Raw genomic sequence first — 24,130 nt, 5'->3', positions numbered from 1 at the left:
GAGCTGGCAAAGAGTAAAGAGCACAACTGAATTCTTCTGAGGCATCAGGAAAAGCATTTTGCATATTTTTCATTGCTGATTGCTTCAGAAAGACATCCCTCTTTCATAACAGGAATTTCTCTTCAAGGTAGAGGGAGACTGGGGCACACTGCTTCATTATTTTGCCGAGCTGAAGCAGCAACAACAAATGCTGTCTGCTGGTATCCTGGCCAGATACAATAGATGGGCAAGAGGAGGGGGGGGGTGTCTTTTGGAAAGCAGCAGACTTAAACCTGATGCAGGCACAATGTTAAAATCCTAGTGCCTTTGCCTGTGCTATGGACTATGGACAGCAAGTCAAGTTTCAGGTTACTTTCAGTTTTGATCGGTTTATTGCTTGCCTGTTGCAACTTTTTCTGTTTATCGTAGTAATGGATTGAGCGGGGTTTCCTCTTAATCATTATAAAATTGGGGTTTATTGCAAGCTTGCACTTTTCTTTTGAAGGAGAGAAGCAAGGAAACCCTTTTTAGGGGAGGAGATTTTTAGCATTTGGGAAGACGTGTTGTTGTCTGATGTGTAGCGGATCTCACGGGTATGCCAGTGGCTTCTTTACGAAGAGGTACCTGCTGTACTTCTGTGTAGGAAACGGAGGATATTGAGAGCCCAAAGCGCAGCATTCGTGACAGCGGCTATATAGACTGCTGGGACTCTGAACGCAGCGATTCCCTCTCCCCACCTCGCCACGGCAGAGATGATTCTTTTGACAGTCTGGACTCCTTTGGCTCCCGCTCACAGCAGACACCATCTCCAGATGTAGTTCTCAGAGGGAGCAGTGATGGTAAGTACTGGTCACAGTGCAGCACATGTAGAATGTTGTGACGCATAAGTAACGTTGCTGGAGCAAATGTCCATTCGGAAACTGGACACAGCCTCTGAATCATGCTAATCCGGTGGGAGAACTTCTCTGTGAATGCTGATTTGTGCTCCCTGAGGTTTAGATGACTTTGCCAACAACTTACTTGAAGTCTGTTGCAGTTAGCTTAGCGCAGCATTGGAAAATGAGTTACATCATTGCCATGTAATTTTATGATGGGAAGGGTGCTTTTCTGGGTTCTAGTGTATGAGGATGTTATGCAGACTTGTTTTAACTTAGGAACTAGGCTGGAGCAAGAAATAAAAGTGCAGGAACAAGGGAAATACTGAAGTGAATAAAATGTTTGCCTAAGTAAACCTTGGGCAGATAAATCACAGAAATATCTTGGAAATGTCTGATACCTGACAGTGTTTGAAGTCTTACGTACAATATTTTGCCAAATGTCATATCTGTTTTCATGGTATTTAGAAAATGGGGTAAATTAATAGCTCCGGGCATCAAAGCTGTGCCCGTCTTTGTACAGCTTTATGTGAGGACATGCAGCGCTAGGTTTACAGAAGGGGTGCTGCTTCTCTGCCTTTCTTACCCGATTCCCAGAGGCTTCCAGGGGCTTGTAGGCACAGCATGCTGTCTGAGGAGCTAGATGTGGAGGGTGGAGGTGTGGAGCATGCAGTTAGGTTACCTGTTGTGAGCAGGATTCTGGTTCAGAACAAAGGGATGCTTGATTGAGGCTCCCACTGTGTGGTTACATTCCTGATGAATGGATGAATCAGTCAGACTTCATCATCAGATGAAGTTATGTTCCACACATGAATCAGTTCTCCTTAGTAATGTTACTTATTTAATAAAAAAAGGAAGGGCAGAAAGACTTCTTGGTAGGAACCAGATGTTCATACTGCTTTTGGCAGTGTGAAAGAAACTGGTGATAATCACAACCGGACACATGAGAGATTTCCTGAGGTGATGGGGAACTCCTTAAAACTGAAAAGCTGGCAGGGAGAGCTGGTATTACAGCTGAATTGTGAAAAAGCTGTGGGGAAAGCAGGGCTAAAATCTGCTCTGCTGTTTTGAGTGGCCTGTGGTACTGGGGCTGTTGCTCTTTGACCATCCAGAACCAGTTACTGGGACTGATTCCCTGAAACAGCCTCATATCCCCTCAGACACTGAACAGAGCACAGTCTCCACATTACAAAACATTTTTCTGCCTTCCCAAGTGAGACAAAAGTGTGGTGCTGGCAAATAGGAACACCTCACATGACTTAATCAAGCAGTATTGCTCCATCCTGAGTACTCAAGGAGAGTCCAAGTGTTCCTGCCTACTTGGAGCTGGTTACATATAACCTGTAGTGGCTTCCTATCAACTTCTGCTGTATCAGCAGGTTTTTGTAAGGTTTTGTGGTTCGTTGTTTGCCACAGCTAAGACATACTGTCGTGTCACATTGTCGAGTCCATAACAAACACAAAATAAGATGCAAAAATACAAAGCCTGTTCTTAAAAAATTAGTCTTAGCCATATATCCAGACTCGGGGTGCATGCAGATGCTGTGTGCACACATATGACTTGTCCAGCCAGCCCTGTCTAATACATCCCATTTTCCCTGTTTGCTGCTGCCATAATTTCACAGCTGCCTGCTCCAAGAGTTGCAGGTGAGGTGTAGCTTGGCTGACCTCTTTTCTGTCAAACCTATTCCTGTGGCCCCAGCAGTGTTTTCTCTCAGCTGTGTGTAGTTTTTGATAGAGATAATGTATATGCAAAGCTGGATGGAGGAAAAGGTTCTGCTTACATTCTCTCTCTCTCCATTCAGATAGGAGCTTTATAAACCAAATAATACAATACCGAAATAAAACTATGATTCCTTCCACACCTAGAAAAAGAAAAAAATGAGTAGACATGATTTAAGTGATCCCAAGGTGATGGTTAGTTTAGGGGGAAGCAGTAAGTAATACTATCTTCACAAATGCCATCTGTGATTAGCCCCACTGTTAGGAGCTGGTCTAGTGTCCAGTGAGGACCCTGTCCCTTGGCAAAAAAACAAACAGAACCAGTGGCAGAGCAGAACAGTTTGTTTAAAACACAGTAGAATTGCAGACTGACCTGCCTGTAGAGTTGCTAATGTGCTCAGGAATTAATAACATCCTCTGCTTGGCCAACAGTTGTGCATGTATCTTTGTTTGAAGGATCTGTGCATGTCTGTGGTGCATAACTGCTGTTACGGGTTGTGGAAACTAGCTGCTGCTTCTTCTACTTGGAAATGCAGAATAACTAAGTTAAACTTATAAATGTAGAGCACAGCTGCATCTTCCATTCAGTGCTTTGGCTTCAAGTGCTTTTTTTCACATATCTGAGCTGAAAATAATTTCACAAGCAAAATATGAATAATTAAAGAAGCTGTTTGTCTTTGAAGTACTCATCTTGGGGATGCTGGTAGGCACATCAGTAATGAGGGAGAGGAATCTGTCCTAATTCCTTTGCTACTGCAATTATCTATTCCACCATTTCTGTCTGCCAGTTCAAGACTGGTTTTCATGCAGTACAAAAATAAACACCAGAACAAAGTCAAGAGCAAACAGAATAGCAAATAACAGTAAGCGATCTTCTCATTTTCATTTAGCTACTCTGTGGCCCTGCCTAGTCTAACGATGCTACAGCTCTTCAAACCTCACCTATCCTCAGACACCTGTGATTCTGTGGTTGTGTCTCCACTTTTTGTGTAGACATAGACTCAGATTACCAATCATGGTGCCAGTTATCATATGCTCTTAACCAAAATTGTTCAAGCAAAAGATTACTGGCAAAAAGTGCTTTGTGCTAGCTCATTTCCATTATGTCTTGTCTTTTCTTACTGTTCCCTTTCACTCTTCTTTGTCTCTCTCCAAGCAAACATTGAATAGCTCAGTCTGCTGCAAAAGCTCTTTGCAAATAACATTCCTAGCATATTTAGACCTCTTTTCCTTCCCCCACTTTGAATTATACACAAGCTACTTGTGATTTTTATGACTTCATTGTTTTTAGTTGTTCATTAGGTAGCTCAGTGAATTAGCAAATAACTTACTAGTATGGTGAATTAGCAAGAGGACACAACCTGGGTGGCTTCCCCTCACCCCAAAAAGGGGAACAGCTATTGCATGTGCAAGTGTTGCAAAGGGGCTGAGGGCCAGAGACATCCAACGCTCCAAAGCTGGGAGAAGGTTTGAGTCCTGTAGGGAGAAATGGCTGAATATGCTCCATTTCAAACCAGGGCCTGTGGTAAAGTTGCACTGCTGGGAGAGAACTATTTACATAGCTTCAAAAGGCTCATGATGGTACAGGGAATCTAGTGAATGTCTGTGAAGTGGCTTCAAAAATGGCTATGAGGGCAGTTCCACTGCAAATGGTCTTTAAGGTATTTGTCCTACCACTTGGGAGTTTTGTTTTCAAGCTGGAAAGGTCTTGCCTAAATTTCTGTGTTTTAAATGAGTTGTAAATATCAGAAAGCTTAGTTCATTTGAACAAAATAGCCACTCAGCTCTTTGATCTCCTGGCTTATTCTGTGTGACTCTTGATTTTTCTCTCTCACCTTATTTATTACCTTTGCCAGACTATTCTTCAGTCTTTGCTGTAATGATCTAACCTCTAAATCCTGAGATCCCTTCCTTCCCTCCTTGCACCGTTCCATCTGAGGATCAAGTCTCTTGTCTGTTTTGCAGTGTGCTAGACTGATTGACCAGGCAGTGGGTGAGACTGGGGGGAGACCATCCAAGTCTTCTGGTTTATAGCAGCTAATGCTTATTCTCAGGTTTTGATCAAAGCTGATGCCGAGTGCATTAAAATTGCCATTAATATGTGTTTGTAGAAACATCTAGAGATTCCTGCCATTTTGTAAACATACAGCATGTAGCCCTTTTTGCTTGAGACTGCAATGCTTATGAAAGTCTATGTTGAGGAGTCTGAATCAGGTCAAACAAATCCATGTGTTAAACTAAGAGTCATTTGAGCTTTAGTCAGGTAAGCCTCTGTAGCTGCTCAGTGTGATTGACAAGTCTGGCTTAATCTGACACAAAGTTTTTTGATGTGACCTTGGACTGAAGATGTGTTTTTTAGGGGTAGAAAATAAGGCTTGATAGAAAAAAATGTTTACTGTCTGTGTAGATACTACGGCTACTACCTTCAGTGATTAATTTTAAAAACCAAACACAGGTAAAAGTGACTTCATTTTTTGGTGCATTAGATGGTACATGCTGTGTGACCTCATTTTTTGGTGCATTTTTGGTACCATTAGATGATACATGCTAAATGTAATCTTTGGTGGTGTTTTCTCTGATTTATAATTAAAAAAAAAAACAAACAAAGAAAAAAACAAACCAAAACCAGAACTGGATGAAAGTGAAAAGAAGAGGGATTTTTTTTCTTCTTCACTAGGGAGAGGAAGTGACTCAGAAACTGACCTGCCACACAGAAAGATGCCAGATGTGAAAAAAGATGATATGTTGGCAAGGCGGACCTCACACGGTGAACCTAAATCAGCTGTGCCTTTTAACCAGTACCTCCCGAACAAGAGTAATCAGACTTTCTATGTACCTGCTCCACTTCGGAAAAAGAAAGCTGAACAAGAAGAGTACCGAAAGAGCTGGAGCACGGCAACTTCACCATTGGGAGACAGACCTTTCAGGTAAGACTGGCACGTCCAACTTCTCCCTTCCTCAGTGGTGATGCTTTAACACTTGCCTAATTTTCATTCTTTACATAAGGCATATGAAGCTGTAATAAAACTCTTGCTGAGATGGTACTGATAAATTGTTTGTAGCAATTGGCAAAGGTGGTAGAAAAGCAATGGGTGGAAAGTCATTGTTTTGATGTCATTATTTACTGTATAATGGAATGTATAGCTTGTGTTTGGCAAAGTGTTGGTTAGTATTATTACCATGGATGTTGACTCGAATACAAGGCTGGACAAAAATGTTCTTGATGATCTGTCTCAGTTCTCAAGACAGTTACTCACTGAGAAATTATACTTACAAGGTACGTTTTATGTATTCAATAAATATAGGTAATATTTTTGCTGTGTTTTTTTCAAAATAAATTTATTTCTGTGTTGTATTCTATACACCAGTACAGTTTATATAGCTGTGACTATGTGTTTCTGCATGGGTTTGGCAACTGATATTTCGCTTTTGATTTGGCCTAAGCAGCACCTTCCATTAAAGAGCATAATTATCTTCCTGGATCATTCATCAGAATATAATTTGGCGTCTTATTATCGACAAAATGTGCTTATAATAAATAAGTGTATATGTTTCAGGCACAGCATACATTAAACTACCTTGTATAATTCAATAGCAAACCCCACCCTGAAACCATAGAAGAACAGAACGAAACATCAGAACTGTGTGAACAGGAGAAAGTGGGCTCCATGGCTCCTGAGGCAAGCTCCCTTAAAAATCCAGTATGTTTGAATCAAAATGAAGGAAGCTCCATAGAGCAGTCTCCTTCATGTAGTGCAAAAGAAACGTCGGCACCCAAGGGGAAGGATGCAGAAGAGATCAGAAAGTTAAGAAGACTCAAACAAGCTGGCATTAAGGTCATGTCAGCAGCCCAGCGCTATGGCAGGTTAGCCCAACGGTGTGGGAGATTGTGCACGCTTCACATTTTTAGGATTGGCTGAAGTGTGGGTTTCCTCAGTCCACTGTGATTTCACTTCTCCTAACAAAAATCCAGACTGCTAAGCACTCACAATTGCTAGTGAAGGTCTTGGTCTAAAAAGGCTTGTGAGGTGGCAGCTGTGGATTGCAGAATTGTGATGCTAACTGCATTTGTGTTGAGAAATTGTATCGCCTTACAGTGTGATGTAAACAGACTCCAAGAAAACTACTACACAGGCTACTTGTCACCTTCCACCTAATGCTATCTTGCAATTAATAAAAAATACATGTAAGTGCACACTAAAAATGCCTTGTTTAGGCAGAAGTTTTAGAAACTTACTTTCCTTGTTGCCAATGGGATGGTTTCATTTACTGAACCACACTTTTTAGTTGGCTAATATTTTTAGCTGTGTTAATACATGATGCATTTATTTTTAATGGCCGGAACTATAAAAGTACAGTGCTTGTTAACACATGTACCAGTTAAAGCGTGGAGGCATAGTTCAGCAATCATAATTTGACTGACTTTGGCATGGAGTATCAGTAGTTATTCACTAACTACTTGTGTTACTTGGTTTTGGATGTTGTTCAATTTGGTTATTTCCTGTTCTTTAACTCAAGAGCTGAATGATGGCTAGGCTCACTGCCCACACCTTTCTATCGTCTGATACCAGATCCTCATGAAAAATCTCTTTTTCTCATGGGGTTAGCCTGCAAAGTAGATTTTTAACCAACAATTCAGAAGACTAAACTCTCATAAATTATCAAAATGGTTTGGCTAAAGGGTAAACGTACAAATGTCCTTCTGCCCAAAACATTTTATTTAGGATTGTGGGGTGAAATCCTGACAGTGAGTAGTTTAGCAGATGCTGATCTACAGTCTGGGCTTTGAAATGTAGTAGTAAAAAGTACAGTTCTTACATGATGCAACTTGTTTATAGATACAGCAAAGCTTGTCTGTGGCCATAGAGAGATGTGCCGTATGCAGATAAAACAGTCACAGTACATATGCTGTCATATGTCCTCTTCTCAGGTTCACTTCAGTGTTGTCACACTGTAATGAACCAGTGTGTGAGTGTGATTGAGGAATACTACTTTAATAAAGCCAGATACTAATGAAGAGGAACTATCTGTCATAAATTAATCCTTCAGGCTCAGTTAGTGTGCTAGTCAATCTGGAATCCATAAACTGGTAGGACACTAGCGGAGTCCAGGGCTGTAGTATTAATGATGATGATGTAGTAATGTGTAGTAGCATCTAGTAATAGCTTGTGTTTATCAGTGCAGTGCAGCGCACAACGAATAGCACTGTTTGCATTTGGAGGATGCTCACCACACTGTGAGTCCCTTTTCCAACCCTGTGCTTGATCTACTGGCTTGGTGTCTGTGGAAGAAGCACATGTGACCAAATGTGTGGTTCTTCGGCAGGAAATTGGGTCTCCTCTTTCCTTGGACAATCTGTTGTCCTGACAGGGCTGAAAGAGAAGGGAGGAGAAATAAAAAGCCATTTTCCTTCCTTGCTCTCAGTGGAAGTGACTCGTGGAATTCGGCAGCTGGAGGAAGGAGGAGCTGCTGGTTTTCTGCCCCAGCTGAGGGTCAAAGAACAGAGCTTTGTGTAGCCCAAGCTTCACCATAGCAAAATGGGAGCCTGGACTCGAGGACTGTAGGAAGAGACAGCAGAAAAGGCATTGGGGTCAGAGGTCTGTAAGGAAAATTGTTTGTATGTGGAAGTGGAAGAATTTAGCAGTGACACTTTAGGATACAGGGCAGCTTTTAATCATCTTTCTTAATGTCTCATGATCGTTCCCTATTCTTTGAACCTCTGATTTTTCTCTCACTTCTTGGCATCAAATTCCAATTTACAATCACTAATGGCGCTCAACAATTCTCAGTCCCTCTTGTTTCTGTATTCTGATTTTTTTTCCTTCACCCCTCTTATTCCCTCATCTTTCTATAATGCCAGCCTCTTTTTTTTCACCTGGGGGTGTAGTTTTCTTCCAGTTCCTCTGAGTTGTTTACAGACTGTTTCCTCTCAACGTATTGACTCCTGGAGGACGCCCACTGTGACTTTGAGTTCTACAAGGCATCTAATTGTTCCTAAACCTGAAACTCAGTAGGGGACCTTTCTGGGTCCGGCACAGGAAGGATTTGAACTTGTATGCAAATATATTTTTTGCTTTGGATCCAAGTACTTATCTCCATTGCTGTAGCATGTTGTAGGAAAAGGCTCCATTGAACTAGATGGTATACAAATGCATGCCAAAAAGCATTCCCTCTTCCAGGAGTGTATTTATTGTCTCTTTATAGCATGTTGTTTTGTTGATGTGTGATCCTCTTTGCTTGTCTGCATCTGTTTCTTATTTACACTATTGTATCTGAAAGGTAAGGATCAGATGCATGGAGACTCCCTAAAAAGAGGAGAATGAAGTGTGGATGTAAGGGGGAATTTTGAGCAAACATTTTTGGCATGTTCATTGCAAAAGGGACACAGATTCTTGACAGTGCATAAGCATGCAAAACCCTTTTGTTGCGTGAAATGCAATATAAGGATCCACAAGCCTGTTTGAGACCCTGCTTCAGGGAGTGCAGAGGCCCACAGTCTGACACTTTGGAAGCACCTGCCATACCATCATAGACCCAGGTGGTGTTTCGCAAGGGCTGGGGCTGGGCACGCAAGAGTGATTTGCAGATCTGCTGGGAAATTGGTCCATTGCAAGTTTCAAATCTGTAGTCTTCATTCTCTCTATGGGTAAACTGTCCTTTAAAAGCACTTTTGAGGCCATCGCAAACTGATTCAGGAGACCCCAAAATGTCACAGCTGATCTCTGATTCCATTAAAAACAGAATGCAAATGAATGGAAAATATTCTTAACCTGTAAACTGGTTGCTGAAGTCTAGTTACATACTAAAAGCTGTAAGTTCTTCAGTAATTCATTACAGTGACTCATAGTTGCTCATAGTTGTTTGAAAATTATAACTCTATATTTCCAAAGTTGCCAAAATCACCCTTCTCAGAAATGCCATGTTTGATGCTCTCAAGCTTCAATAGCATTGGTGGACATTAGACTGAAAAATCCAGCAGTTTTTACTGAATAATCACTTGTTTATACATAGCTTTTAAAAACTAAAACCATAAACCAATGTGCCCAACCTAACCAGCTGAATAAATACTCATCTTATTGATTTTAATTTAAGAAGTAAATATAAACAAGATTTAATGGAGTATTATGTGATTTTATTCATGCTCTTTATGTCCAGTGTTCTGAAAATTGCTTCCAAATTAATTGATTTCAGAAAAGGATAATGGTACTGGTTAAAAAATCTGATTAAAAAATTTAATTTAATCATATGTACCCTGGCTTACTTGGGTGAACAAGTCCCAGCATATATGACTTCTAGATAACTATTTTCCTTTGTGCCTAAAGCATTAAGCATCTACGTTAGATCAATGTATTTTCTCTAAAGCTTTCATATTCTTCTGCTGGAGGAAAAAAAAAATGTCTTAAGTAACCATAAATGGAAAATGAGACTCTTTCCTTGGTAGTCATCTTGTACTTCCTGTATTACATATGTAAAAAGCAACTTTGATTCGGGCAAGTTATGCTTGTGCATTGACAGCCTGTGATGTAGAATTGAGCGTAGATGTAGAATGTACCTGTTCAGCAGTGAAATTTGAACCCAAAGGTGACCTTGTAAGGGTATACACAAGAGTCAACATATTTAATGTAACTAATTACTGTATTCTTTTATGGAAGAAAGAGTAGTTGAAGGCTCTTCTGGAGTATCATTCTAAGTGGAAGCTAAGGTATTGTACCACTCTTGGTGATGGAGGGGGTATGCAAAGCGTACAGCAGCTCGGAGCCATCTGTTCCAGCTGTTTCTGAAGCTGTTGTGAACAGAGATGCTCATGAGGGAGAGGGACAGCAGTTCACTTTGGAGCAAGCACAATTCCCCAGTGTTGTGTGCTGCCTTAAATGAAATCTTGATCCTTCAGAGAGATCTAAGAAAATTGTTGCCTTTGGCTAATTTGAGAGCATGCTCTCCACATCACTGATGGGAGGTCCTGTATGTTGCAGCATAACAAGACGAAGGCAGGCAGTTTTGTGTTGCTTCCCTGTGCTCCAAACCTGAGCCAGGCTGACCCATCAGGGATGGTTTATGGCTTCCTCATAACTTTCTCTGGCAACTTTGTTGAGCACTACTTTGAAAGGGCAGTTGGGGCTGTAAAATAAATGGCATATATATAGTGGGCTTGCAGGGCTTTCAATGTTTAAAAACCCAGCTAATTGTTACACTTTTTTTCAAAAAAATAGTAGAGAAACTTGAAGCAATGACTGAGCCATTCAGATTTGCTTTCTTAATTTCAGTCTGTTTAATCCTTTGTGATACCCTCTTTTGCCCTTTGTGTAGCAAGGTGTGCCGTATGAAAAGGAAATGCAAGACATTTGCAGCCTACAAAAGTACCTCACAGGACAGTCTTCTGCTTGCTACCCAGCTTCCTAAAATATCAATAAATACAATTTGATTTTTAAATGGGAGAGTCACCTAGCTCTTGCCATCTGTCTTTTCAGTTTGCTTAAGAGTATTGACTGTTTACAAGTTAAAATGAGCTTAATCTTTCTGAGCAGCAGCTGTCAAGGATCTTTATTGTTGTAATCTTCAGCAACAATAAGGCTGTGTTGGTATCGGTCGCGTTTCTGACCAAGGCAGATGGCAGTGTGTTCCAGCACGTCCATGTCATTGGCATACTGGTGCTATCATTGTAACTACTGTATGTCAGCACTGGCATGGAGGGCTTGTTCTGGGGGAAAGGAAGGTTAGTTAGGGAAAGAATCAAGTGTGGATGTGTGTGCGAAGAAAAGCAGTTAAGAATATTGGGACAGGCAGCCTCAGTGATTACTCGGGCCTTTTAAAAAAGTAGAGCCATTCAGAAGAGAAAGTGCCAAATATTTGATATTTCAGCGTTCAGCAATGTTGGCCAGGGATCATGTATTTGCCTCAAATCGCTTTCTTTGTATGAAGTGTTCGAGAAGTTTAATACTGCCATTTACAGTACTACATTCACTGCATCTTGTATGTTAAACTAGTTCTTACTGGTTCTTCTAGCTATAGCTAGAATAAATAAAGATCCAACATGCTGATTTTCTGTGTGAAGTCCTTGAGGATTTGTTACGTGTATGTGGTAAGTTTTACTTGTTGCAAGGCTTTGAAGAATCTAACAGCAGCCTGGAGCATATTTCATTAATTGTGCTTGTTTTGTAACCTGGAGATGAGTGCTGCCACTGCCCTCTCCTCCCCTGATGCCTCAAGAGCTTTACTTAATTTTGCTCTGTGTTAGTAAAAAGCCAACATGTGAAGACAACGGAAGCACCCCAGACATCATCCTTCGCAAGGACAACCCCTTCATGACATATTATCAAGGGAAGGATTCTGGTTCAGAAGATGAAGCAGCCAGCAGAGTTCCTGATTTAGAAAAGGATGACTTTGCCACCCGGAGAGCCAGAATGAATCAACCCAAACACACGGTTCCATTTAACTCCTTTTTAATTGGACCCTATACAAGTAAAGATAAAGGTAAACTGGAAGACGTTAAAAAGCCATTGCAGATGGAACAGCAGGAACATGCAAGGTGTGCATTCATGGTCTTTTTCTTTCTATGCTAATGCTTAATTTCACATGGCTTATTGCTCTGCAGGACTAAAGCTGTCTTGGCTACAAAAAAAATTTACAGGGTAAAGTAAATACAAATGCTTTATCATGAAATGAACAAAAAACAAAAACACCCCACCATAGATTACCAACTGTAATTTTTTGTTAGTGTATCAGGACCAGGAGCTTAATTCGGGTGAGTGTAAATAACATAAAGACTAGACACTTATGTTGTCGAAGCTCATGAGACAGTTCATGAATGTGAGTAGTGGAGAATAAACTTAGAAGGTATGTTTTGCATCTCAGCTCTTTTGTTGAGCATTTCCAATGCACATTTTGAATGCATTTGTTTCACCTAATGCCCTTTTAATACCCTGCATAAAACATTGGCTCAGATAACTCTTTAGTTAAGGCACTGAACACATATGCCTACTATAATGCACCAAATGGTGTTGCACATAGTCCTAGTGTTTCTTAATACAGCATTCGTTTTGGAAACTGAGTACAGATTACAAAGTTTCAGCCTAGAAAATCTCTTCTTTCTTCAATTCAGTGATGCAGACCTCTTAAGAAGTTGCTGAATACAAATATCTGGTAGGCACAGACCTTCTTCAGGAAACAAGTATTTTTTTTTATTTGTGCAAAGAGAAGTGATCCTAGATAAAACCACTATATACACATTACAATAGACCTTGACTGTAATAACTGATAGATTCAGAAAACTTCTCTTAATACTTAGTAGCTCTTTTCAGTAATGCAAAATGCCTTTCAGTTGCTGGTAATTTGATTATAGTAACATTTTATAATTACTAGTTTGGCAGGGCATCTGAAGAGCACATAACCAAATTTTAATATTCCAACGCTATTGACATGACTCTAAGATCAAAGAAATTCTGTAGTATGTTTGTGAGCAAAACCTGAGTTCGCTTTGCTAATAATATGAAAATGAGGTATTTGTAACTATTTAAGAGAAAGCTTATTGCAGAAATGCATAATACAGTAATAACTTAAAGATTTTTCTTGCTTGAGCTAGGAATAGAAGTCATGCAAAGAAGTAGTCTCAATAGTGCATGAGCAGGATAGCGTAGATGGAGAGATTTCAACTTCAAATGATTCGTTCCATGTTTACTTCCTAAAATTAATGTAAAACGGATCTTATAAATTCACTTTTATCTTCTTGTGCTCTGAACCTCTTCTGTTGACACTGATTTATCATTGCACCCTCAAAATATCTTTTCTTGCTGAACTGGAATGTGTGTTAAATTAGAAGAAGACAGGTGCACATGGCATCAGCAAAGCAAATAGTGACACGCAAAGAGAGCCCACTTCTGCAAACTGAGAAGACTGAGTCAGAGGAGGAACAGCAAGTGAAAGGGCCTGATACTGAGAGAGATGATTTAGCTAAACGGAAATCTCAAAGCACCCTTCCTCAGCTACGAGAAGATGTGATTTTTGTGAATGCCTCTATAACAAAAGCAGATCTGGAGACCTGGAAGAGATTGAAACTGTCAGGGGAGCCCAGGTATGGTTTCTGCCTGTGGACAGGATTGGCACCCTGGGAAGCATGTTTAGTTTGTCACAATCCGCTGTGTGTGCTTGTGGTTTTAAACTCGAAGAATGCCTTGATGACAACCAGTCCTTACCTCTTTCAGTTTTCAGGAGTCCAGAATCTGTAAAGGGATGCTATCTATCCTGAAATGACAATGGGTCCATCATTTAGAGCACTACAGTAGTTTCATGGTTGCTTCCCTGGTGGACACTCTTAATATCATATCAGAAAGGTCCCTCTTGTCTTGTGGCTCAGTCTGCTTTGAAGCTGCTCAAAGCTGAACAGCACAAAGGTCCAGGTGGCACCACTCACTCGGTAGCACTACGCTGCTGCTAACCAACTATCTTCAGGACTTGAGGCATTATACCTTGGAGGTATTACCTGAGGAACAGCATCTTTTTGCATCAATGTGGCTACACTGCTTTTGAGACCTGAGCTAATACATGTGTGTGGCTGTACTCCAGTGCTGAGTAAATACACCAGCACTGTTTGTTACTGCAGCAGGGGTTTCAGGAGCTTCATTGTATGGTGTAAATGTGCTCTTACTGTAAACTAAACCTCCACAAAGGGAGGTGGTATAAAGCAGTTATTCTAAGCTGTTTCCCTATGGAAATGGGCTATAATATGCGCAGGTGATTTGTGACTCCAGTAGGAAAGGCTAACAACTCCTAGCCTTCCTGTTTAGGCTCATGTCATTTTCCAATTAAAGGTTGCCATCTGTTCAGGCATTCTTCTAACAATGTGTTACTGTATGTAATTTTAGCTCTAATAGAAATCTTTTGAGGTGATTTCCTAAAATCAAAACGGTTCAGGATAAGCAAATTGCCCTTGCTAGTGCCATTGTGCCACTGGAACTCCCCCATGACAAGGCATGTGTACTGGTGCTGTGCAGTCCCACATAGCATGTGGCCCAGGTCTACATGAGCAGGTAAGGGAACTGTGGCTTTGTTAAGGTGAAGAACTGTGTCTGGAATGGGCCATATGCTGCATTCCTTCCCCTAAGGAAGAGCTTCCATGGATGTGCTCCCAGAGTTTCCCCAACAGGTCTGCAGTATCTTCAGATTTTATCTGTCATTTGGGCCTCAGTATGCCATAGCTTTTTGTACCCGTGTCTTCGAATTTTAAAATAAAAACCCTTCAAAAACCTTAGGAGCATTTAATCTGCTTTATTCTGGGGTCTCATGTTGGGGGGATTCTTTTATTCCTCATTCTGACTAGTGAAGAAGATCTCACATGTCGCAGTGACACTCTGCCACCAGCTGAAATCACAGTGAAAGCAGCATCCCATGATGATTTTGCTGTCCGCAAAGCCAGAGCAAACAGAAAAGCTGGTAGCCCCAAGCAGAAGTTTGTGCATTTTGGGCCAGTAACTGAGATTGATCAACAGAAATGGGACAAGCTTGTTATTGGCAGAGCTTCATCCAAGAGTGGAACAGAAGAGGAAAGCAAGAAAGATGGTGTGGAGAGTCACTCTGGTGTTGAAAGCTCTCCTTCAACCACTCTTGGCAGTCTTGGGTTTGCTGAACACAGTGATGAAGTACCTAAGCCACAGAACGACTCCAGGTATTTGGTGTGGCTTAGGAAGCGCTGCTGAGCTGGAAATGAGACCTGTTCTTGCCAGATGCTGATGTGCATGGGGGTGGACTGCAGCATAGACCAAAGAGCTGTTTATGCACATGGCCTTGTTCAGGCATGTGATGCCTTCACAGTATCTTAACATGTTTAGGGTTACACAAAACAGCGCTGTGTGAATGTCTTCTGAGAGCTTGCCTCGAATTTTCTAATGGGCACTGAAATCGCTGGTATCTCAGCCTAAGCTGTCGTTCAAGCTTTTTCTGCTTCTCAAATTCCAGTGGCTTTGCTCTGCCTGCTATCAGCACATTAGGAATTTGTCGTTCAGCTTGCTGGCCTCACTGATGTTCAAAAAATGCTTTCTTCAAACTTGATGGATTGACTTTCTTTTTGAAGATGTAATGCTGAACCAGGGTGTATTGGTGCTCTGTGTTTCTGGCATTTATCAGGAGGAGAATTACAGCTCTGGGAAGTTAACATATTAACAGAGCTTACATTTCTTCAGCTTTTCTTTTATTGCGTGGTCTGTGGCTGTAGCAAGAATTTTTAATGAATGCTTTTAGCAAGCAATTCATTCATTGAAGCCTGTGTGTTCATAAAAACATTTGAAAACTGAGTTGGAGGACTCTTCTTCATACCTTTCATTTGACCTGAGAACGTTTTGTCTATCTCACCCCTCCTCTCAGCCTCATTGATAGTGAGGTAGCCAAGTCAGGTACAGATGACTCTTGCAGCAGAATGCCAGCACCTGCCCCAGCTTTTGGCATCATCTCTGAGAAACAAACCCCATGCAGTTTGAACAAACATCAAGAAAGCACCAAGGAAGACTGTGATGGGCTTTTACCAGACATTGAGAGAGATGATATGTTGGTTAGAAGGATGGGAACTTTTCAGAGGCACACCACTAGCCCTGTTCCCAAACATGGTCCCCCCCTGTCAGTAGCTCCTCATCTGCTGCAGCAGCAGCAAGGGGAGGCAGCAGCTCGTGAGAAGGATTCGAAGGCTCCACAGGAAGCAGAAAGGTCAGAGAGCAGAAGCAGATCCCTCTGAGCTTCATGCCTGGGGTGTGTGTGATGTTAGCTTGGATCAGTCAGCAATGTTGTTCGCTCTTCACGTGGCTTTTAAAGATGTGTTTTACTCATTCGTCATGGCATGTGTTCTGTTTTATGAAATTACTTACAAGAATGTATCCTATGAACATAAAACAGTCTGTTTTCTTTCATAATATTTAAGTACTTCAGTTCTTAATTGCTGTTCAGCATGAAAACAGTCTTTCATCTTTTGGGGGGATTTCTTTTACAATCCATGGTGCTTTGTCCAGACTTTTCTGCCAGCTTCTAAGTGAATAATTCCTCACATACATTTTTATGCAATCCCCAACTTCTAACAAATCACCTACATAAGTGTGGCATTCAACATAGTTTCCTCATGCTCTCACTCCCCGTGCTGTAGCTAAAGTTGCCTACTTGTCCATTACTCTGCAACTGTGCTTTGAGTAACAGTGCCCCACATTGCCTGAGCAGCCAGCTGCCTTTGCACAACTGAGCATTATCACAGACCAGTGTCACTTGTCTCCCTGAGCAGTACTGTCACACGAGAAGAGAGCCAAGAACAGCTTGAAATCCCTCAGCTGCAGAGCGGTGGAACAGAAAACAAAGTGAAATTTCCAGACCCACTAAGAGATGACATGTTGGCCAGAAGAACTGGAGCTTTTCTAAAACAGCCTGTGCCCAGTGTTAAGCAGTTCCTTCCCATGCCATTTTCAAAGCAGCAGAGTAAGCAGGGCTCAGCTAGAGAACTTGAGAAGAAAAGTACGAGGTAAGAAAGTTGTGCTTCTCTCTTTCCCTTGTAGCTGGCCCTGTGGGCTGTTTGTAAAGACCTCTTAATCTGGAGGAGTTGCTTTTGGACCAGCAGCAGTTTCTTCCACGGTTGTCCTTGATTCTGTGCTGACTCTGCTCAGAAGGCAGCAGGGCCGGGTTTCTGGCCCTTTTGGTGGACCCTGTAAAGCAGAGCTCTACCAGATGCAAAATTCTCTTAATAGCACATGGAAATGGATATACATAGTAGATTGAGTTACATTTGCAGAGGTTTCTGGTTAAATATAAGCTAATAATTACAATCATTTCCAGCTAGAAACAGATCTGCTGGATGTAGATGTAGTAGGTTAAATGCTTGTCTATGACTTAGATGGTGCCAGTGACTTCCAAACGGGAAGTCTAGAGATCCCGAGATCCCTCCTGATACTGCTCAGTGTCTTTCTAAGCACCTTTGTTCAGATGTGTAAGGCTATGTGGGGTAGTTGGTGGTTTAAGCCTTTGAACAGAGTTATCGTTGGCTGGTTGAGCCACATGCAGGTGGTAGAGTGGAAAGGTTCTTATTCATCAGCCTCTTCAAAGTACATGAGGAGAAGGTTATGCACATGCCTGTGCATACACAGATGAAACACTAGCGTACGGTTCAGCCAGGAGAAGAAAAACTCATCTGCCACAGAACTGAACAGCGGTTTGATGTTGAGAAGACCTTAAGTTGAATACTTTAGTTAAAATATGTACTTAATACTTAACCTGTCCCGGACACTGCCAAAGATTAATGTTTCTGACATAGAGGAATGGAAGTACAAGCATTTGACTGTTAAAATTATTCTTTGTGTGCCTGCCTCACTTAGCTTGTCACCTATCACCTATGTGGGTTTGCGGGGGTTTTAATTGTTAACTTACAGCTATGCTTTTCATTATGTATATGTGATTTTTCAAATGTTGCTTAATACGTCTCTTTGCACTGCTGCCTTTGGCTCACTCAGGCCTGAAACATGTCCACAAGTCTGCATTAATAGCTCTGGAAAAGCTGTAACACAACCACCGCAAGAAGAGCAGCAAGGGCAGGAAAAATGCAATCTTCCTCCTGCAGGACAAGATGAGACTGTTTGTACTGCCCAAGTGGGTGAAGGCCTTAATGAAGTCCACCTTGGTCAAACATCTAAGCTTCAGGAGGTTCCTGAGGAAAACAAAACAGAAACATGGTCATCCAAGGATGAGCATCTGCAAACGTGAGCTCTCTATGGTGTGAATCACGCAGCTTGTACACCCCTGTGTGCACACTTCAGAATTCAGATTGTGCATTGCCTGATGTGTTTTCAGTCCAGACTAAAATACTGTATGTCAGTAATACACTTTTGGGAAATGAATGGAATAGTTTTGTCATGCATTTTCATTTGAAATATTGGTATCAAAGCTAATGGAAAGGAAATATTTGATTAGAGTATATATGTTGAATTGCAAAAAATGTTTAAGAATAGCAGAGGTTCAGCTGGCCTCTTCTCTTTTAGAGGTGTGTACCTTACTTCTCCATGATTAGAAAAAGTTGCAGTGTTGACTTTTGTACTTGTTCTATGATAAATCCCAGGTACAAATATGTGGTTTGCATGGCTCTGAACAAGACTGTCACTTTAGCGAATGACACTGACTTGTGTATTACCAGTACCTTTTCCCAGCTACCCACCCCCACCCCCCCACAAAAACCCCAACACAACAAAAAGGAAATCCTGTGGCTCACTTTGTGCCTATAATATTTGTCTCTTCCTTGCTTCAGTAATGGTGATTCTGAGCAGTCCTGTGGGATGTAACTTAAGTTTTGTCTCCATCGCATGTGTGGCACTAAATGTAAATGTTAATATATTGTCTGTTTTCAATAATTATTTTCTGCACCCATTTTAGGTATGCTTCAGCAGATTTTTATAATGGGGGCTTAGTATGGGGTCAGGGAGGGATGGGTGGTGTTCTTAAGTAGTTTGAGCTCCAGGTGATTTAGGTAAGTCTTTTTCGCTGAATACATAATCCTTGAATAGTATGAATCTTTTTCGGGTCAGCTTTACTAGTACAGGTTGGACGTTCAAGTGACAGTTACCCAAATTGTATGGGTCCAGTTGCAATTACTACTTAATGTATTTATCAACGCTCTAATTTTATATTTGGTCTTGTAGATTCGGCCCCAGAACTGCTGTGTCTGATGACGCAGAGTAAGTTGTCTTGTGTTCACAAGATTCTATTTTAAACAACTTACACTGCATGCTTTTCTGTCTTTCTACTAATTTAAAATGCAGTTGATGCCTCATTATTATTTTGCAGTGTTCCAGCAAATAAATTTTTCAGAAAAGCGCTGAAAAATGGAATGCAATATGGCTTACATTGCAGCTAAAAATAATTTTTATATAAAAACCCATAAAAACTGAGCATAACACTAATGCCCAGCTGTTGCTTAAAGTATTGTTTCCTCTTTTTTTTTCTTTTCTTTTGTTTTTCTTCTGAATTTCCATTGCCTCTAATCAGCTACAGGTAAAGAGAGTTGGGTTAAATCTGGGCTGGGTGTTGAGGAAAAAAATAAAGTATGACCTGTACAGGAAGAAATAAGAAATCCCAAAGTAAAGTCCATTGTGATCTTCAGAATAATCCAGGAAAATGCATCTTCAGCAGTTTTGTTGTTGTCTTTTAAAAACTTTCTCCTGAATCCCTTCTAGGTTGGGTTTAATTTAATAATGTACTAAACTTCATTTTTATAAGCTCTTCACCTCAATGCTTTACTTTTGACAGAAAGAGTAGGACTGTGATACTTACTTCACTCAAATGTTTTAATTGTGTGTATATGCATGTAAACTGTAGTTCAGAATCATATGCATTGGCATTTAGAAAGCTCTGTGAAAGTATTAGCTATTCATACAAAGTGCAGGCTTTTAGAAACAAAGTAGTTGGGAACTACCCGCATAATAATGTCCTTAATATCCTCCTTCTGTTCACAGAAATGCATAGTACCTCCTCTGTCTCCCAGATTAAATAGCAAAATACAAACAGCTGGAGGGGTTTTTTACAACAAGTATATACAGGGACTTATATGTCATTTTTTGCCCTTTCCTCTAACGGTAAAGGCTAGAATCATGAACTGAATATTCTTCACAAGATCTGTAATACCTTTATGCTGAGCAAAGCTTGTGTCCTCTGACCACAAAGTAAATGTGGCCATTTTCAAGCAGCAGAAATCTGTTCAATCAAATTAAGAAATGAGATAAAAAGAGCAGAACAACACAGACGTGTTGTACGTTACAATGGGGACGACTTTGCCATTTCAGCAAGCCTACCTATCTGATTGATTTGTTCATATTTTCCGCCACGTTTTTGCATGTCTGTATTAAATGCAAACATGAGAGAAGGTACGTGAAGATGCCTTTCAAAGAGGCATTGCAGTGGGTTCGTTGTATAATGTGAAGGTAGCAAAAATGAATATATCATATTCTTTATTCCACATTGATTCTGATTTTGTTTTAAAAGGCAAAACAATAATTGTTCAAGCCTCATTGTCATCCTTTCCAGATGTGCCACAGTTTACAGAGCACTATTATTCTAAACTGTCTTTTAAGTTCTTATAATCAAAATACTGTTTTTCATGCTGAAGACGAAGTACTTGTGAAGAATCTAATAAAATACGGCTTTCCAGTAGGAAAAATGAATTGACATTTAAAATGCTTCCAAACTGTTAGTCAAATCTCTTTTGAAAACTCTGTTACTCGAATTCAGTCTTAGACTAGGTGCTGCTAATTCCAGCAGCAAAAGTGGAAACTCCTTTATTAGACTGACAAAGTTCCCTTTGCTGGTTAGAGAACGCTGGATACTGTCACCAACCCCAGCCTGCCTCAGGGGCCTGAGGAGGCAATACTTTGCGTGCTGCTGCTGATCAGCCCCATTCCCATCTCCTGAAGAGATGGGGCTGCGTTCTGGTGATAGCCTGACAGTACCAGCGTGAGTTTAGACTTATACCTCATACTTTAAGCCTGACAAGCAAATAATAGTGAGTTGAGATTTTTGAGTATTTGTTCACTGAAGTCTGATTCCTTAGCCAGCCTGTTGCTTTTTATGTTTTATTGGGGTTTCTTAAATCTTAGTATGCCTGTAAAATGGTAATGCAGCCACATAATAAATGCCTTTCATGAGGATTTTTAACATATCCTCATAAAAAGAAGGTTTTTACCTTATTTCTCACTTTTAAATTAAAGTCTGAACACTCAGGTTCTTGCGGACTTTTTTTTTATCCATGACTTGTTCACATCTGTTTAAAAAAAAAAAAAATGCTGCATGATACCACTGACAAGAACAACTGTAATTTGCAAGAATAAAGTAGCGTAACTTAAAATTCACATCATCTCAAAGATCTAGCCCTCCAAAATACACTGCTGGTCTCCACAGTGCTTTTTACCAGATCTTTGTTAGAACGGCAGGTCTGGTACAGCAGAAAGGCTTCTTGCTTCCAGACAGGGTTTGGATACAGTCCGCAGGGCTTTGCTGATGGCAGAGGATTCACAAACATGAATCCGGTACAGCTACATCTTTTGCGTGCTGCGTGCCTGCTGGCCCAGTGCATGGCTGAAGGAAGGAGTATATCTAGTCTTGTTCATGCAGGTGGTCGTGATGGGCTTGGAGCCATTTGTAGCTTCTGTAAGAAAGAAACAGGACAAAATCATGCGGAACTCATAGTGAAAGTGTCCTTTGGCAGTAGCTCGGAGTTTTCGCCTCTTTGATTCTTTTCTAAGGATGAACTTGTCAGGTGGAGAAGTTGACGTAGGCATTTTAGTTGGCCGTGTCCATGTATTCAGGGAAGCAGGTGGTCCTCCTTCATAGTTACTGCATGTTGGTCAGAGAAGAGCACAGCACAGTGCTTTGAGATGTTTCCTTCAGGTTGCTTTCTTGGGAAGACCCGTTTGTTCAAGAACATACTGCTGCAGAGCTGATGTTCAAACCTACCTGGTTACTTATCCAAGGCAACGAAGGCCCAACAGCAGGAGGTGGCAACCAGAGCAGAAGGTGCATGTGGGGTTGTAGTGTACAGTTTGATTCCTGGCCTAGGCTGAAGCCTTTTCCAGAGTACCTTTTCTATTGCATTTTTAGTAGCCATAAAACCTTTGGTTTTGCTGTCTCCATGCACACTGAGAGCCCCGAGTGAATACAGGGAATAAATATTAGCCTTCCATTAGGACATTAGGGGACTCTGGTAGAAAGTACTTTTATTTTTCTATCCCAAATGGCAGAGGGTGATTACTTGTGTACTCTGCTAGAACCAGTTACCACCATTTCAGGTCTCCTGCTTGCTTCTACTGCATGTGAATGAAAAAATCTCTGACATGAGGGAGGGGAACAAGAAAGGAGCTACACAACCAATTTGACCTAATAGGCACAAGGTGGCAAATCTGTAGCACTAAAGGTTTTTCTTAGTGTGAGTTTCAAAAGCTCTTAAACTGGAACAAACCCTTTAAGGGTGACCATTCCAAGTTAGAAATCTTCCAAGCTGCCCGACCAGTCTGCAAAATATGACTAATATTTAAATGTTCCTTAGTGGGTGATATGTCTTTAGTTTTAAAAACAACAAAACTTGCCATCTCTTTAGGTTCTGTTATTTAGGAGTGCTCCAGTCCAATCCTGAGCAAGGCAACCTTTAAACTACCCACAGAGGAACCCAAACTTGTGTACCCTCAGCACTCGGTTTGAGGGGTGAAGCATGGTAATAAGCTAACCTTGCTGTTCATGCTTAAAGGCATAGGATGTGTATTCTGTCCTTTACTTTTGAGTAAATACAAACTAACAGGATGGGATCTGTGTATGTCCTTTGCCATCCACCTTCCAGACCGTTCAGGTTTCCCTTGAGAGTGGTTCATTCCCATCTTTGCTTGCCTGAGTACAAATGTTGGCTCAATGTATATATGCACAGCTTTCCGAGTCTATTCACTTTGATTACTGTGGACACAGTTCCCTACGATTTTATCTCCATTGGATGTTTTCTCCTGCTAGTTGGCCCACTGGCTCACTAAAGCTACAGATGATCATTTGAAGACTGCTGTGAAATCACTTCATGTGGAACTGCATGGCTTTCTCTTTTTTTTTTTTTTTTTCTTTTTCTTTTTGCTTTTAATGGCACAACTGAGGTCATGTTTTACTAATAATAGGTGGGGGGGTGTAGTCAGTACATTATCTTCGTGTGAAGATCTTTATGTATTGTGAATGGATATATAGTATCAAACCATGACCTTTTTATCCTTTAACTCTCCAAAGGTCAGGGACAGAAATAGAATGTGTAGAAAGAAACTGTTTGTTCTGAGCGTCAGCTTTTCCTTGTTAGGATAGCTGTGTTAATAAGTTGGTGCTGATAGCATTGAGTTTCTTCGAGGCAGGGAGGGGAGAGGAGGAAGTACCATGCTCTTGGCACTGCATGTACTTCTCCGTGCAGGCTCTCCTTGGTTGTGTAGCAGTAGCATTTAGTATATCGTGCTGCACCTGATATACTTCTCAAGCCTCTCTTGTTTTACATTGAAATGGAAGCTTCTGTCTGCGGTGTTAATTGGAGGGGTCTTGAAAACTCACTGGGAAACGGATCTTCAGAAGGTAAAATGTTCTGAACTCTGCTCAGAATAGAATGATTTTAATAGGAGCTATTGATGACGTAATGTTAGTAATGCTTCTTAGTGAGAGTCAAAGTTGCAGTCAACTAACAAAAACAAGAGAAAGTTGAGGAGTATAATGCCTGAAGTACTATGTGGGTGCCATAGGGATGCTAATTGGTCCTTCTAGGGGGGACTGCTGCTTTTGGGAGCTTCATAACGGTTCAGGTGTCTGATTCTTCTGTAGCACCCTCATGTGGCTTTAGCTCTAACATGCTGAAAGAGTATAAACCTCTAAATAACACTGCACTACTACTTATTTCCCCCTGTTTAGGAGTATGAGCATGTTTGACATGAGATGTGAAGAAGAAGCTGTGACTCAGCCTCATAGCAAAGCTCGCCATGAGAAACTGCAGAATATACACAACCAGCTGAAAGAGGATGAGACCAGATGGCAAGATGTGAGTGTGTAAC

The 24,130-nt window shown here is 41.0% G+C and overlaps 1 protein-coding gene across 1 annotated transcript in view; it reads left to right on the top strand.

The window, feature by feature from the left end:
• The window catches only part of LIMCH1 (LIM and calponin homology domains 1), a 181,781-nt gene that overhangs the window by 116,111 nt on the left and 41,540 nt on the right, over positions 1–24,130 (top strand). The window contains exons 7-17 of the mRNA XM_037384143.1: positions 623–818; positions 5,254–5,503; positions 6,172–6,441; positions 11,812–12,102; positions 13,390–13,644; positions 14,890–15,234; positions 15,942–16,265; positions 16,828–17,061; positions 18,044–18,289; positions 19,223–19,258; positions 23,991–24,117. Coding sequence (XP_037240040.1) covers positions 623–818; positions 5,254–5,503; positions 6,172–6,441; positions 11,812–12,102; positions 13,390–13,644; positions 14,890–15,234; positions 15,942–16,265; positions 16,828–17,061; positions 18,044–18,289; positions 19,223–19,258; positions 23,991–24,117 — 2,574 coding nt within the window. The remainder of the gene's footprint in view (positions 1–622; positions 819–5,253; positions 5,504–6,171; positions 6,442–11,811; positions 12,103–13,389; positions 13,645–14,889; positions 15,235–15,941; positions 16,266–16,827; positions 17,062–18,043; positions 18,290–19,222; positions 19,259–23,990; positions 24,118–24,130) is intronic.

The sequence above is a fragment of the Falco rusticolus genome, chromosome 1, assembly GCF_015220075.1.
Source record: "Falco rusticolus isolate bFalRus1 chromosome 1, bFalRus1.pri, whole genome shotgun sequence".
In the NCBI taxonomy this organism is placed as follows: Eukaryota; Metazoa; Chordata; class Aves; order Falconiformes; family Falconidae; genus Falco; species Falco rusticolus.
The sequence above is the reverse complement of the archived record's forward strand: the minus strand, read 5'-3'. Positions and strand labels throughout refer to the sequence as shown.